General features: G+C 36.9%; 1 protein-coding gene across 30 annotated transcripts in view; it reads right to left on the minus strand.

Moving 5' to 3' along the window:
- The window catches only part of LOC124137803 (neurogenic locus Notch protein-like), a 71,985-nt gene extending 55,713 nt beyond the window's left edge, over positions 1 to 16,272 (minus strand). For all 30 annotated transcript variants that reach the window (XM_048385341.1, XM_048385335.1, XM_048385322.1 and 27 more), the window contains exons 1-4: positions 16,254 to 16,272; positions 15,185 to 15,246; positions 9,704 to 10,294; positions 1,230 to 1,820 (exon numbers count right to left, since the gene is read on the minus strand). In XM_048385341.1, coding sequence (XP_048241298.1) covers positions 1,230 to 1,820; positions 9,704 to 10,294; positions 15,185 to 15,246; positions 16,254 to 16,258 — 1,249 coding nt within the window. In that variant the 5' untranslated portion in view covers positions 16,259 to 16,272. The remainder of the gene's footprint in view (positions 1 to 1,229; positions 1,821 to 9,703; positions 10,295 to 15,184; positions 15,247 to 16,253) is intronic.
- Positions 16,273 to 17,083: the final 811 nt, after the last annotated feature.

The raw sequence follows: 17,083 nt of genomic DNA on the forward strand, positions 1-17,083 counted from the left end.
AATGCATACTTCGATTGAAATTTATGCTGTCCACGTCGCCACGTTTAACTGATTTATTTTGGTGATAGGCCCGGAGACTGATCGAGTCTGTAAGTTTAAATTTAAGTCAGACTCACAGATATTTGATCTGACATAGAAGAGATGCATCTGAAAAAAATGGATATATAGATAAAGGTATTCATTGGATGGAGCTGTGGAAAAAGGATCACCCTGTGTCATTACATCGGCTGATCAGACATAGCGATTGACCACATATCTACTTAAAATTACCGACAGTGGTATTTATATATGAACATTCGCTGTTTTTATTCAACCGTATGCTTGAAAATGAAACTCAATTGAAAAGTTCAACTCCTCTTTTGCTTGTTGGTCTCGAATAAAATAAATACCAATCAAACTGAACAATTCATACCTAGGTTTTCTAAACCTCCAAGATTTACATTTAAATGATATGGTAATCACATGTTCCTACAGATCTACGGACTCGTACTGATCTGTGTACGAAGCTTCACCACTGTCACCAAACTTCAGTCCAGGTTTCTATCAGCAAAAAGTGAATGTGGGATTTTGTTGTTACTTGAGAGGAATGAAGTAGACGCTTGGAATCATTTGTATTTATCTGGCAATTATTAACTACCTCGGGAAGTTATGGTTAAAGCTAAGGGTACGTACTGAAATATGTGAAATGAATATTAAATGTCTGCTTGTGAATAGATATTTAGAGTTGTTTCGACTTCGTCTCATGTAATCTAAAATACAACATATTGTTAATGTTCCCAACTTAAGGAAATTGTAAATGCTCAAATATATACACATATTATGATATGTAATTGGTTCTAGACAGCCACTGTGCCCAGAAACACCTTCGAACTTCAACTGGCTTACTCTGGTTATATTGAGCTAAACTTAGTAGATAAGGTTTGTAATACTCAGTTTTTCTAGCAATCCGTGGACAACCAACATTCCCGTGATTATCCAGCTATCTGGGAATTTTAGTATTGCCTTGTTCAGTCAAAGTGACTGAATCTTCGGTCGATTCGACACGTTTGATATTCAGACGTACTCGTCTAGTTTATTGCCCAAATGACTTATTTCAGGGATAAGCCCTCTGTGTTTAATTCCCGTTATTTATCTAAGCCGAGGTCCTTCAATCATTGACTCAAGTGTTAATTGGTCACAGTCGACTTAATTGGCTGTCTACGCTTACTGATGAAAACGAAAGCACATACCTTTTGGTGGAGTTGTGGTAATCTTGCAGACTGAAGCGAATACTTTGTCCTTAAGGCCTCCTAACTTTTTGAAGTCCTGTACTGTAAATCGATTCTCTTCAATGGGTCTACTGGCTATCCCTTCTAACTCCGCTGTACGCTTCTTCAGTCCAATACCAATGGCATAGATGTGGATGTTTTCCCTCCTGACAGCCTTTGCTTCTGGAATCGTCTTTTTGGAATTCCTGTTGGACAAACCATCTGTGATGACCAAAGCTACATTCATGGCACTTCCACGATCACCTCTTCTTTTGATGAACATTTTAGTTCTCAGTGTTCTGAGACCAGCATATGTGTTGGTAGCTCCTTTTTTGTATCTGATTTTGTCTATTGCCTGGAATAACTCTTTCTTCGTTTTATATTGATTGAGGTGAAACTGAATATGCACACGTTGGTTAAAAGTGACCACACCAACTCGGACTTTACCATCATCTATACTTGCTGTCGAAAGGAAGCTTTTCACGAAGGAAAGCATGATTTTGAAGTTGTGCAGTTTGACACTACCGGAAGAGTCCAGCAGAAAGACCAAATCCAGTTCTTGCCTTGGACAAGCTGTAAAATAACAAGTTATATTGGATCACATATCTCTCATCATCCTAATTATTAACTCATTTTCATAGATTTCTGTCCTTTGATATTTCATTTCAAAAGTGTGTTTTTATAGCTATCCTTGGTGGAACAGTTGTGGAAAAGAGTGTGATAATGTGTCAATGCCCAGCGTCGGTTCCAAACATGCATACTGTGAGTATGCACACTGTCTATCATCACACGAAGGAAGAACAATTACCAAAGGTGTTATGAAGTAAAAGAACATTCAAGTGACTATGAATATATGCCACAGAGGTATGTATAAATGGTCATTGTTTTTTATGCTTAATATTTGACAAATATTTTGCGTAAACGATATACGATTTATGCAGATAATAGAAGAAGAGGGTCTTGCTGCCTAGAGATGCATGATAATCTTGAACCGAACAATCTTGAACTCTTTCGCTGAACATATGTACAAATAATTCTGTATTGCCAACGCTTTGTGCAACCCATACATCCCCAAACACGGGTATGGATATCTGTTTGGACTCATTTTCATCATCTTTGGTCAATATATCATGCATTTTACATTATAAATAGTATGATGTGGATACCTGCCACATTCACCTTAGGCCACTACATTTGCAGTTCTGTAGCATGTGTGAAGAAAACATTTACAAAATTTGCAGTGGACAAATTCAATCGCATTCCATTTTTGGTATCCCCAAATCATTAATTTCCGAACAATGTTTTTATCAAATATATAAAAAGATATCGTGACCGAAATATCATAACGCCTTATTAACAATTTAACTGACCAAAGTGCTTCGCTTGCTTGCTCACATAATGTTTTACAGGCTTTAGTCCAACTGAATTTGGGAGTGAAAATAAGTCCCAAATATTTATAGGCATTAACTGTTTTCATACGCTCACCGTTATATAATACCACCTCTCATTTTTTTACGAGGGTCCTCCCAATTTAAACACAATAATTTTACTCTTCTCAGTATTAATATCTGTACCCCATTTATAAGAGTATAAATATAATTCATTAAGACGTGTTTGTAATTTTAATACACTGTCTGCAACACGTATTAAATCGATAGAAAAATAGGGCAATTATCTTTAACATTTCCTCTGAGATAAGAACACCACCCTGGAAGTTATTTTCCAAACATATAACTAATTCGTTGATAAACAAAGAAAACAGTACTGGACTAAGTGTACAACCTTGTCTTACCCAACATGAACTATCAAAATACTCAGTAATTTTTTTATCATAATCGTATGTTACAGTTGCTTTTACATCATTATACATACCCTGGATGATATATAATGTTTCATACACTACTAAATGTTCGGTCATAGGTAGATGGTAGATTGTCATATTGACAAAGAAATAACATTTCTGTAAATAGTTCGGTGATAACACTGGACTTGTTAATAGCCAGCACGAGAGTGAAGTAATTGGATTCACATTAATGAGCATGGCCGTTACCAAGTGTTCCGTGTAGGCTGCTTGTTGACCAAGATTTTAGTGACGCACTACACTGAATATCTATCAGGTTTTAATAATTGCATAGAGGGAGTACACTTTACTCAAAAGGGATGTGAATATGATGTGTAACTTTAATATAACACAAAGGAGGTCCCAGGTGTTCAAGTGCATGGGTAGCATGTTGTGAACATTTTTAAAGCTGTACACCTTTTCATAATTAAATGACATCACAGTTGCGTTTAGAACAAATAGAAATGTATATACATGTGTATGTTTCAGGAAATTATAACATGTATGTTGCCATAAGAGGACATGCTTTGAGATTCAAGTTCACAATTGATATACTGTATACGAATACTGTAATTATAACAAGTCTGTACATGGTGATTTCATTCTACTCCTTTTCTTGGATTTCTACAAATAACACCAGGATGACGAGCTTTTTTTATTTTTGATATCATGAACACAACTGAAACCCAAACATGAATGATAATGTGGAACATTGGTTCTTACGAGGGATGTCCTTAAAACATAAAATAATTACTTATAATTACGTATAAAACGCTAGGCTCCCAGGCAGTCCATCTTTTAGTAATAGAAGACTGCGACCCTTATCACTTATGTTAGTTAATAATTAGTCATCTAATACGATTTATGTCGTTATAGCAGTTGTGGGCACTTCATCTTCCTTAGAAGACATATAGGAAACTATGCTGTCCAAAAATGTTATTCCTAATAATTTAAACATGTTTTGATCCCTAAATATGAGTGCATCCGAAACTTAATCAGAAATGGTTAAACTTAAAACGTTGACGATTCTAAACATGTCCATAACCTAAAAACGAAGATTACCAGTTGTATCTTGCTCTGCAACCAACAACATCAACTTAAGAGCTTCTTAGTGTCGGTTCACATACAATACGTTTCTACAATCGATGACTCTATATTTATTAAAGCAAACTAATAATTCATTATTTGGAGAATAATACTTAATATCTGATCCCTTAACATTGAAATAAACATTTCTCATCTGACTAATGCCTGATTTCATTGCCCTGAAATGTCCTGGTCTCTTTCATGAGTTGAATATAACGATTGCTACGACAGTAAATTTGTTGCAAATGTACATTTGTTCCTCGTATTGAAAAGGAGGGGGTAACTATTAACTATCGTCACCATTAACTGTAATTCACACTTCCGAGGGCCAACTTAGATTTTTGGGATGTTGAGATCCTGGCCTAGTTCATCTATACTATGTCATCAACGTGTTTATTTAAACAATGAAAAAAACGTTTAACCTTTTGCAACGTTAAGTACCATATATATCTGGCGCCGTCATTATACCTAACGCCTTTAAACCGTGAAGACATCTGCTGACATCATTTTGACACGAGACCGCCTCCGTGGTCTAGTGGGAGATGGACCGCCCGGAGAGCGTTAGGTTCGGGGTTCGATTCCCGACCGCGTCATACCAAAAGATGGTCGGACTTATTGTTACCCTGTCTGGTGCCCGGCATTAAGGGGCTAAAACAAAAACTGGTCAGTGTTTGACGAGCAATTTCAACGATCTGAACGGCGCCCAGTCTACCTGGTGGTTTATTTGGAGTCTTCCTACTTGTCCAGCTCCTAATGTTACAGGTTTCAAAGTCACCAAAGCGTGATAATTGGTAAAGCAATATGGGATTTAGGGGGGTGGACATTTTAATCACTTACTACGATCTGGGCCATAAAAGTAGTTACAGACAAGAACCAGCATTCCACTGTGGCAAATGGGCAAGGTAATTGACAGTTTATTCCCAATTCCCAAAGGGGTCCGTATATGCTGGTTCACCACCTCAACCTACAACACCAAAGAATCAAGTCCACCAAAGAAACAGAAACCAACCACCAGTTACCCTTCCTCAATGTACAACTCGACAACAGGCTTGACCACATCCACACTGCCGTCTACCCCACTCGCACGGAACAGTACATTAAGCACTACATCAAACCCCAGATCAAACAAGCCATATTTGCCAACCTCACCCGGCGAGTCATAGCCATCTGCAATCCGAACAGTCTCGGCAAAGAAATTCAGCATATACTTTCATCGCCCTCAATGGATATCAAAAACATCTGGTGAAAACAAACATACAGAAAGCCCAAGAAATCCAGCATTTCCAAGTCCAAACCAGCCCCATCACCCATCCTCGTCAGCATCTCATACCAATGCCCTACAAGTCACCAGATCGGCAGACTGCTCACCAAAAACAGCCAACATAGACGTAACCTTCACTTCCGACAGGATACTGAAAAACATGTTACACGCTAACAGCAAAGGTCCCACTCAGTCCTACCTAAACCCCAGAGGATGTGAGATATGAGATATGTTACAACTGTGGACACAAGTCCATTGGGGAGACTTCACGCCACATAGCCACCAGAATCAAAGAACACAAGACAAAATCTGACATGAAGTCTGCCCTTTCGAAACTCCGGACCACCAAATTTCCTGGCCACAAACAAAGATACTTCATACAAACATCAGTCATTGGCAAAAAGGGGAAACTTCAAGAAAGTATCGAAATCAGTAGAACGAAGCCAGCCATTAACAGAGACCAGGGTATCTACCTACCCAGTGTGGACTCCACTGTGCTATAACAACATCATCTACCACAATGGATATCTTGATTACCTTATTCCTTGTTACCACTACACCTCCAGCGTATTTAATTAATCCTCTCATGTTAATCTCATTGGCTTCGTCAAAATAATGTTATCTTAATCCTATCCCATCGGCTTCGTCATTATATTGTTATCTTAGTACATTAATCCTATCCCATCGGCTGTGTCATTGTGTTGTTATCATTGTACATTCATCCCACCTTGATATACATATATATTACTCCATGCACTTACTAAGTATACTCTATGCACAGACCATGCCCCAGCCTGGGGTTGGTTAAAACACGAATCGCAGTTAGATTCGCAATAGTTCTCCTGAAGCCAAGAGATGCAAGAGCTACCCGAACGCAGAAACAGAGCAGCAAATGACAATAAAGAAATCATATCAATACAAAAACAAATTCAATGAAAACTAAAACTCGCAATAGATATGTGTCCCCTTCTTCCGAAGAGGGCCAGGTCAGCCGAAATTACTAAGACAGAATGCGACCTCTTAAACCCCTGAAGCAAACAACAACAAGAAGCTACTAAGCAACCACCTGATGAAGGAGCAACAAGTAGTAGCTCTGACACGTCGTATAAAGAATAAAAGAAGTTGCTTTCCATAAAAAATGTCATGTATTCGAATACAAGTTCATGATTTAGACTGGACGTCAAACTTCCATCTACTGGAAATGTTCCCAAGGAGGATGCCCGACCACCGTTAACACCTAAGATGACTTTGCCAGGAAGCAAAATATCATGTCACTGAGCAGTGGGTCAGGTCAGACTGGTATCCAAATCTGTACACATTCATTGAGATACTGCAGGTTCAGCAGGATGATACTGCTATCACAACAGTTAGTTCGACGCTATATTGAAAAAGAAGACATTTCGAAACCTAGATCATTCCTTTAGGAGGGAGCAGAAACAATTCCTCGACAACCAGAAGCCAGTAAACGATTATTACAATGAGGTTTTACTTTTAGCTGGACTGTGAAAAATGTAAATGTTAGATGTGAAGGAAAAACGTATCTACATGTTTGTGTACTTTTGTGTCACAAATCGTTATCAAGGTGTAATAAGCATCCGCCGGTCCCATGCAGTGTTTGGTTGATAATTAAGGTCCTCTACCTCCTTCTCAAACAGATACCTGTATATTTCCACCCCTTTATGTTTGTATGGTGCTCACATGGGGGCAAGTATATGTTATTATGTCCCAGCTATAGGGACAGCTTCTGGACAAGTAAGACGTCACCGTTCATGGTAACCAATAGGATTGTAGTAATAAAATGCTAGTTTCAGATTGTTAATTGATATTTTAATTATTCACAATATCAAGATAAAAGGTGACGTTTCACGCATTAAACAATGTAAACAGTGTTGTTATTTGTGTAGGATTAACATAAATATGAGAAAAAGTGTATCTAGTGTTTTGTTTTTTTACTGTATACTGTGACTCATTAGTCTATATCTGGCCGGATGCACTCCATACATCTATTGTCTCATGTGCACCAATTTTATATTGTACATGTTGTGCATGTGACACTTTAATAAACATTTTACTACTACTACTACTACTACTACTACTACTACTCTTTAGCTGCTAAGAATCACACATCAGCCAATGGAAAGCTTTGTCACGCACCGCTGCGCTGGTAAATTAAGGCCACGCCTACCTAATACTTTTGCTTTGAGTGTCGATCTAAGTTCTAACAGTGAAATGTCGCAGGATAGCGAGCGACAACATATCTACTTAAAAGTACCGACAGTGGTATTTATATATGAACATTCGCTGTTTTTATTCAACCGAATGCTTGAAAATGAAACTCAATTGAAAAGATCAACACCTCTTTTGCTTGTTGGTCTCGAATAAAATAAATACCAATCAAACTGAACAATTCATACCTAGGTTTTCTGAACCTCCAAGCTTTACATTTAGGTGATATGGTAATCACATGTTCCTACAGATCTACGGACTCATACTGATCTGTGTACAAAGCTTCAACACTGTCACCAAACTCCAGTCCAGGTTTCGATCAGCAAATAGTGAAAGTGGGATTTTTAATATTGCCTTGTTCAGTGAAAGTGACTGAATCTTCTGTCGATTCGACACGTTTGATATTCAGACGTACTCGTCCAGTTTATTGTCAATTAGGGATAAGCCCTCTGTGTATATTTCCCGTTATTTAACCAAGCCAGGGTCCTTCAATCATTGACTCAAGCCAATTGGTCGCAGTCGACTTAATTGGCTGTCTACGCATCTAGGGTCTGTATCTTATCAAAGTGTTGTTTTAGCTACTCTCATTTTATTACTGTAATGCAGCTGCTTCGCCTTTACTTTGATATTATTAATCAGTGATCCTTGTCAGCTCAGATTGGGCTTATCCATTCTTTTATTGTCACCTTTAAGTACAATTAGCTGTTTTTAATAAACCTGTGAACCTATTACTTACGTTTTCATCATGACTTTATTTTTATTTAATGACCCCTGGTCATTTGATCACAGCTCCGTGAGACACACACAATGGCCTAGAATTTGATTATGACAAAGCGAAATTTACACAGTACCTTATTACCTTACACACAATTTCAAGGTACTGAAATATGATCGTACCCTCATAACCACTATGTATTGATATTTCACATACGAGCAGAAAATCACTTAGCAATCACCTCATACTTATCAATGGTTTTAACTGTCCTTGGTTTTATGTGGGCAGTTTTACAACTGATGGCTGTTTCCCCTTCCAAAAAGTAAATGACTTAGAATATTTAACTCGGATTTCCGTTGTTGAGAATAATTTGTAGAATTATTAAAGGTATCGAGAAATAAATGTATATGCACTGTAACAGTTGCAAGAGGAACCGGAATACTAAAGTGACGTCATGTCTAGAGAAAATAGACCTTGGACATTTAACAAGCCTAAGTTCCCAAATTGAAACAAAAACATGTAAGCATCACTAAATTAATTGTTTCATCCAAAAACTTGGTATAATGATATATAAAATAATGCCACATATAAGGCTAATATATGTTAACTGAGGAAGAAATATCCCCAAACCATAAATCAGTACTGTCAACTTTTGAATTGTCCATTCCTCTTTTGTACTGGATTCCAAAGTTCCATAAAAATCCGTACAAAGAGAGATATATTACTCGGTCTAGCTAATGTACCACTAAATCCCTGTCTCAAAGACTAACCATAATCCTTAATACAATCAAGGAAGGACTTTCTTTATATGCACAGTGTTTGAGACAAGTTGAATTAATACCATGTGAATTCTCAAAAACTCAAAGGTTTCATAAGTTCCATAATGTACACCACTATCCCACATGTGAAACTTAAGGAACAACTTCATTCTTTGATCCATGGGGCTTTTGTTACAAACGTGGTGTACACTGATACAGTTACGTATCTATATTCAGAGTTTCAGGACAATTTATGAAACATGAAATAATGACTTATTTCAGGGATAAGCTTTCTGTGTTTAATTCCCGTTATTTAACCAAGCCGAGCTCCTTCAATCATTGACTCAAGTGTTAATTGGTCGCAGTCGACTTAATTGGCTGTCTACGCATCTAGGGTCTGTATCTTATCAAAGTGTTGTTTTAGCTACTTTCATTTTATTATTATAATACAATTGCTTCGTATTCACTCTGATATTATTAATCGGTGATCCTTGTCAGCTCAGATTGGGCTTATCCGATCTTTTATTGTCACAGACAACAACACTTACTAATGAAAACAAAAGCACATACCTTTTGGTGGAGTTGTGGTAATCTTGCAGACTGAAGCGAATACTTTGTCCTTAAGGCCTCCTAACTTTTTGAAGTCCTGTACTGTAAATCGATTCTCTTCAATGGGTCTACTGGCTATCCCTTCTAACTCCGCTGTACGCTTCTTCAGTCCAATACCAATGGCATAGATATGGATGTTTTCCCTCCTGACAGCCTTTGCTTCTGGAATCGTCTTATTGGAATTCCTGTTGGACAAACCATCTGTGATGACCAAAGCTACATTCATGGCACTTCCACGATCACCTCTTCTTTTGATGAACATTTTAGTTCTCAGTGTTCTGAGACCAGCATATGTGTTGGTAGCTCCCTTTTTGTATCTGATTTTGTCTATTGCCTGGAATAACTCTTTCTTCGTGTTATATTGATTGAGGTGAAACTCAATATGCACACGATGGTTAAAAGTGACCACACCAACTCGGACTTTACCATCATCTATACTTGCTGTCGAAAGGAAGCTTTTCACGAAGGAAAGCATGATTTTGAAGTTGTGCAGTTTGACACTACCGGAAGAGTCCAGCAGAAAGACCAGATCCAGTTCTTGCCTTGAACAATCTGTAAAATAACAAGTTACATTGGATCACATATCTCTCATCATCCTAATTATTAACTCATTGTCATAGATTTCTGTCCTTTGATATTTCATTTCAAATGTGTGTTTTTATAGCAATCCTTGGTGGAACAGTTGTGGAAAAGAGTGTGATAATGTGTCAATGCCCAGCGTCGGTTCCAAACATGCATACTGTGAGTATGCACACTGTCTATCATCACACGAAGGAAGAACAATTACCAAAGATGTTATGAAGTAAAAGAACATTCAAGTGACTATGAATATGTGCCACAGAGGTATGTATAAATGGTCATCGTTTTTTATATTATTATTACCTTTCGCAGTAATTGCAACTGCTGTGCATATATGACACATATTTCAGTACCTTGAAATCTTGTATGACCGGGTTTAGATTTAGTGTATGTTTCAGTGACAGACAAACAGATATTTGTTTCAAGGCCAATTGATCCATTGTACAAAATACATTTACATCATATTTATCTAGGAGTTACTTAATTGATATTTTGTTTTGTTGTTGAGAACACGTACATTACAAATTTTGCAACATTTATCATTGCATCATTGTTGGATAATTGACAGAGTCTTTCTAAACGAAAATAATGATGATCAACTGTCTTTTCCCGCCGACTTGCATACAGAGGGCAATTGTATATAACATGAAGTTCATCCTCAATTACATGACAGTGTTTACATAATACGGCATCATCCCCAACTTTTTGTCCATATCTAAATTTGGTTTTTAGCCTTCTATATTTACAATGCTTAATATTTGACAAATATTTTGCGTAAACGATATACGATTTATGCAGTTAATAGAATAAGAGGGTCTTGCTGCCTAGAGATGCATGATATCTTGAACTCTTTCGCTGAACATATGTACAAATAATTCTGTATTGCCAACGCTTTGTGCAACCCATACATCCCCAAAACACGGGTATGGATATCTGTTTGGACTCATTTTCATCATCTTTGGTCAATATATCATGCATTTTACATTATAAATAGTATGATGTGGATACCTGCCACATTCACCTTAGGCCACTACATTTGCAGTTCTGTAGCATGTGTGAAGAAAACATTTACAAAATTTGCAGTGGACAAATTCAATCGCATTCCATTTTTGGTATCCCCAAATCATTAATTTCCGAACAATGTTTTTATCAAATATATAAAAAGATATCGTGACCGAAATATCATAACGCCTTATTAACAATTTAACTGACCAAAGTGCTTCGCTTGCTTGCTCACATAATGTTTTACAGGCTTTAGTCCAACTGAATTTGGGAGTGAAAATAAGTCCCAAATATTTATAGGCATTAACTGTTTTCATACGCTCACCGTTATATAATACCACCTCTCATTTTTTTACGAGGGTCCTCCCATTTTAAACACAATAATTTTACTCTTCTCAGTATTAATATCTGTACCCCATTTATAAGAGTATAAATATAATTCATTAAGACGTGTTTGTAATTTTAATACATTGTCTGCAACACGTATTAAATCGATAGAAAAATAGGGCAATTATCTTTAACATTTCCTCTGAGATAAGAACACCACCCTGGAAGTTATTTTCCAAACATATAACTAATTCGTTGATAAACAAAGAAAACAGTACTGGACTAAGTGTACAACCTTGTCTTACTCAACATGAACTATCAAAATACTCAGTAATTGTTTTATCATAATCGTATGTTACAGTTGCTTTACATCATTATACATACGCTGGATGATATATAATGTTTCATACACTCCTAAATGTTCGGTCATAGGTAGATGGTAGATTGTCATATTGACAAAGAAATAACATTTCTGTAAATAGTTGGGTGATAACACTGGACTTGTTAATAGCCAGCACGAGAGTGAAGTAATTGGATTCACATTGATGAGCATGGCCGTTACCAAGTGTTCCGTGTAGGCTGCTTGTTGACCAAGATTTTAGTGACGCACTACACTGAATATCTATCAGGTTTTAATAATTGCATGAGGGAGTACACTTTACTCAAAAGGTATGTGAATATGATGTGAAACTTTAATATAACACAAAGGAGGTCCCAGATGTTCACGTGCATGGGGAGCATGTTGTGAACATTTTTAAAGCTGTACACCTTTACATAATCAAATGGCATCACAGTTGTGTTTAGAAAATAGATATGTATATATGTTTAAGGAAATCACAGCATGTATGTTGCCATAAGAGGACATGCTTTGAGATTCTATGAAGTTCACAATTAATATGTATGTTAACGAATACTGTAACAAGTCTATACATGGTGATTTCATTCTACTCCTTTCTTGGATTTCTACAAATAACACCAGGATGACGAGCTTTTTTTATTTGTGATATCATGAACACAACTGAAACCCCCACACATGAATGATAATGTGGAATATTGGTTCTTACGATGGATGTCCTTAAAACATAAAATTAAATACTTCGACTTCACCATAAGAATTTTGGCAGCAGGTCAAAACTATCAGCATGCAACTAATTAACCTGGAAACTGAACTTACGAATTTAAGGATCCTATCAAAAAATGAACAGGAATATATTTAGTCCGGTTGAGTAAGGCACATTGGGGGTTTCTTTTTAATGTGTTTTCTTTATTATTCTTGTGCATGTTGGAGGTTCATTGCCTTATTGTCTTGCTCAACTCATCGTTGACAATGTTTCTACTCTTACCCTCCGTTGCATGCATGAGAGCATACGTTGAGTCCCTTTAGGAAACTACGACATGCATGTAAAAGACTATCGTTCGGAAGATAAGGCCTAAATCTAACAGTAGGACTAACCTCATTCGCCAAAAATAGCGCAGTCATTAGCACTAGGCTCACATGCAGTCCATCTTTTAGTAATAGAAGACTGCGGCCCTTATCACTATGTTTGTTAATAATTAGTCTTCTAATACAATTTATGTCGTTATATCAGTTGTGGGCACTTCATCTTCCTAAGAAGACATATAGGCAACTATGCTGTCCAAAAATGTTATTCCTAATAATTTAAACATGTTTTGATCTCTAAATATGTTTGCATGTTCTGATCCCTAAATATGTTTGCATCTAAAACTTAATTAGAAATGCTTAGAGTTTAAACGTTTAAGATTCTAAACATGTCCATAACTTAAAAATGAAGATTACCAGTTGTATCATGCTGTGCAACCAACAACATCAACTCAAGAGCTTCCAAGTGTCGGTTCACATACAATACGTCTCTACAATTCATGACTCTGTATTTATTAAAGCAAACTAATAATTCATTATTTGGAGAATAATACTAAATATCTGATCCCTCAACATTGAACTAAACATTTCTCATCTGACTAATGCGTGATTCCATTGCCCTGAAATGTCCTGGTCTCTTTCATGATGTAAATTTGTTGCAAATGTACATTTGTTCCTCGTATTGAAAAGGAGGGGATAACTATTAACTATTGTCACCATTAACTGTAATTCGCACTTCTGAGGGCCAACTTAGATTTTAGGGATATTGAGATCCTGGCCTCGTTCATATATTATATGTCATCAACGTGTTTATTTAAACCATGGAAAACCTTTTATCCTTTTGCAACGTACACATATTCTTAAAAACGTTAAGTACAATATATGTCTGGCGCCTTCGTTATACCTAACCGCCTTTTTACAGTGAAGACATCTGCTGACATCATATTGACACGAGACCGCCAGCTTCTCAATAGGATGATAGTAATAAAATGCTAGTTTCAGATTGTTCATTGATATTTTAATTATTCACAATTTCAAGATAAAAGGTGACGTTTCACACATGAAACAATGTATACAGTGTTGTTATTTGTGTAGGATTAACATAAATATGAGAAATAGTGTATCTAGTGTTGTTGTTTTTAATTGTACACCGTGACTCATTAGTATATGTCTGGCTGGACGCACTCCATACACCTTTTGTCTTATGAGCATCATTTCTATATTGTACATGTTGTGCGTGTGACACTTTAATAAACAATTTACTACTACTACTACTACTACTACTACTACAATTACTACTACTACTACTTATAATAATACTAATACTAATACTAATACTAATACTACGCTTCAGCTGCTAAGAATCACACATCAGCCAATGAAAAGCTTTGCCACGCACTGCTTCGCTGGTAAATTTAGGCCACGCCTAACTAATAGTTTTGCTTTGAAAGTCGATTACAGAGCGCGTGATTTCAGCACTTTTACTTGACCATTTATATACTTTCTACTGATGTTATGATTATCTCTCCTCGGAAATATATCTACAAGGACAACTGATATTCCCCAAAAATCGCAATATATTTTTTTTACTTTACTTGTCTTTAAAATATTTGATGAAAAGTAACACCTCATTTGCCAAAGGTGTAAACTAAATATATTCCTCAACCAGAAGCAGAAACGTGGCGGGACATACGGGTTTGGGACGTCTGTCCGCCGTTATCATTTTATCTGCTACGTAAATATCATACCATGTAATTTTTTTGCAAAATTTCAAATGAATAAAATAGAAAACAAATATTTGCAAAGCCAACGCTACCTTTTCGTCATTTGTCAGAACCACGTCATTGTGTTTTCAGTAATTGAAATACATCACGGCTTGTCAACTTAAGGTACAAGAAAGGGCCAAAATAAGGCGGGTACAATGTAGGAGACGTTCACCACTTTCGTGAGTTCTAGGAACTGTATACTGTTGACAGACCAACGATCATAATCTTAGCAAGATGGGATTAAAATCAACCATCAGGGCGTGGCTTCAGTGCAAACTTGCACTGGGTGTTGTGGCGCCTAAGACCATTCCACGACCTGTGCCGTTTCAAAACAAGAATCAAAATGAAGTCGTGGGTGAATTGAAGTAGTGAGAAGTGTCAACTTACCCAGCTTGGTGGAGGCCTTCCCGAGGTGGAAAAGCCCCAAGATCAGGGACAGCTGCCAAATCCTAAAATAAATGTATGAGTTGTAATTCTTTGAACGGTAATTCTGTAGACGAGAAGACGCCAACAGAATATCTACAGCAGCGTCTTATGAAAAACGTTGTCCCCCGAAGGGTTTCAATAAAAACTGTGTGGTATAATATCATTAACTAAACGACACATCACTGATGCTGTATCGCGACTTTTTAACTGTATGAGACAAACGTCTATTAAGAACACACTGCCAGTATTTTCTTGATCGTACATAAGATTAGCATGCACACCAACGGAGAGACGACAACGGGCCATACTTTATTTCCCTCATTGTGGAATCTGACTTGGAATCAAAATAGGTCCATATAATTTCCACGAACAGCCGACGAAAATTAGCACACTAAACATTACTGACACAACGTCATGATGTTATGACGTTCCGTATTCACAAGCTATTGTTGCAATGCAAACACTGGTCTTTGACCAGGCAAAATTAATTTCCGAAAATAGATCTTTTTGCGGTTTTGAATAATCAGACAACTTTTAATAGCCTTGACGTAACAACGAAACGATTGGGAGAGTACATGAAGATTCAAGGCCATCACAGTTGAGCGAGATCGCTAGAACGCGAGTATTTTGCCAAATATCGGGAGGACGCGAACCTTTGGACAAATATCGCGTTCTTGCGATCTCGCCTTTTCGGACTTTTGGAATTCTAAGCTTGTGTCGAAAGGTCGAGATCAAGAGAACGCGAGATTGACTCACACAGAATTTCAGAGAAAACACACAACATGTTTATCTCCGTGGTACCACACTATAACGTAATCAACGTAAAATACATCACAAGAAGAAGCCAGCAAACTCCGGATATATAGAAATCAGATGTAACGAATAACCTCATATGACGAACCTAAACTTAATGCTGCTATGCTAGTAATGATAACTGTTAATGTGAATGACAAATTTCCAAAGTAACAAACGTTAGTGAAATGAAAAGATTCCGGGCGAAGACACACCAGGGTATTCGATATCAACTTACCTCATGATTAACAGGCGACCCGACGATGCTTACTAGTATATGCTGCGCAGTTTATATATACATGCATTTAAATTAATCGTTACAGTCCCAAACTGTGGCGGATAAAGGACTCCGATTTTACAAGGACAGATTTAAAATGTTTTGCATTGAGTTAGTTTACTACAAAGAGACATCGATCAGATTGTAATTGGAAATTTGAAATTTTCAAAAGTTTGATTAACAAGCATCAGCAGATTCAAATTTGAACGGAACCACAACTTAGTTTAATTAAATTTGCCGCATTGTATAATATCCTTCTATATCGACATTTTGATAACCATAACTACATGTTTATCAACACCATGGCTCATTGATATTAGTATTAGGTATGCACCACTGACTTCACTCTGTTGGAATGAGCCAACAAATAACTTGAAAATTGAATCCATTCAGTGGTTTAGTGAAGGCCATTCAGACAATATATTGCATTACTGATTTTATTTAACGCAAAGAACATAATATGCTGATTTCTATACACACGCTTGAATTATATCCAAGGTAACAGTCACATGTTGCGAAATGCGTAGGTTCCTGCGCACAAAAAGTCCTTTCAAAAATATATTTTTCACAGAATTACAAAAGTGCTTATAATTAATGTTCACAACAGCTGTCAACAGGAAATGTGAACTGAGAAATATTAGGCAACATGACGCAACATAATAGACTTCAATCTCGTAACAGAACCAAGTCCATGTGTCAGTCTTTGAACGTAAGAAAACATTGTGATTGTAAAACATAGCTCACCTTTTCGCGAACACCTTATATCATCGCTATTTGATAGTGATTCTAAA

The sequence above is a fragment of the Haliotis rufescens genome, unplaced genomic scaffold, assembly GCF_023055435.1.
Source record: "Haliotis rufescens isolate VD_foot unplaced genomic scaffold, xgHalRufe1.0.p SCAF_57, whole genome shotgun sequence".
NCBI lineage: Eukaryota > Metazoa > Mollusca > Gastropoda > Lepetellida > Haliotidae > Haliotis > Haliotis rufescens.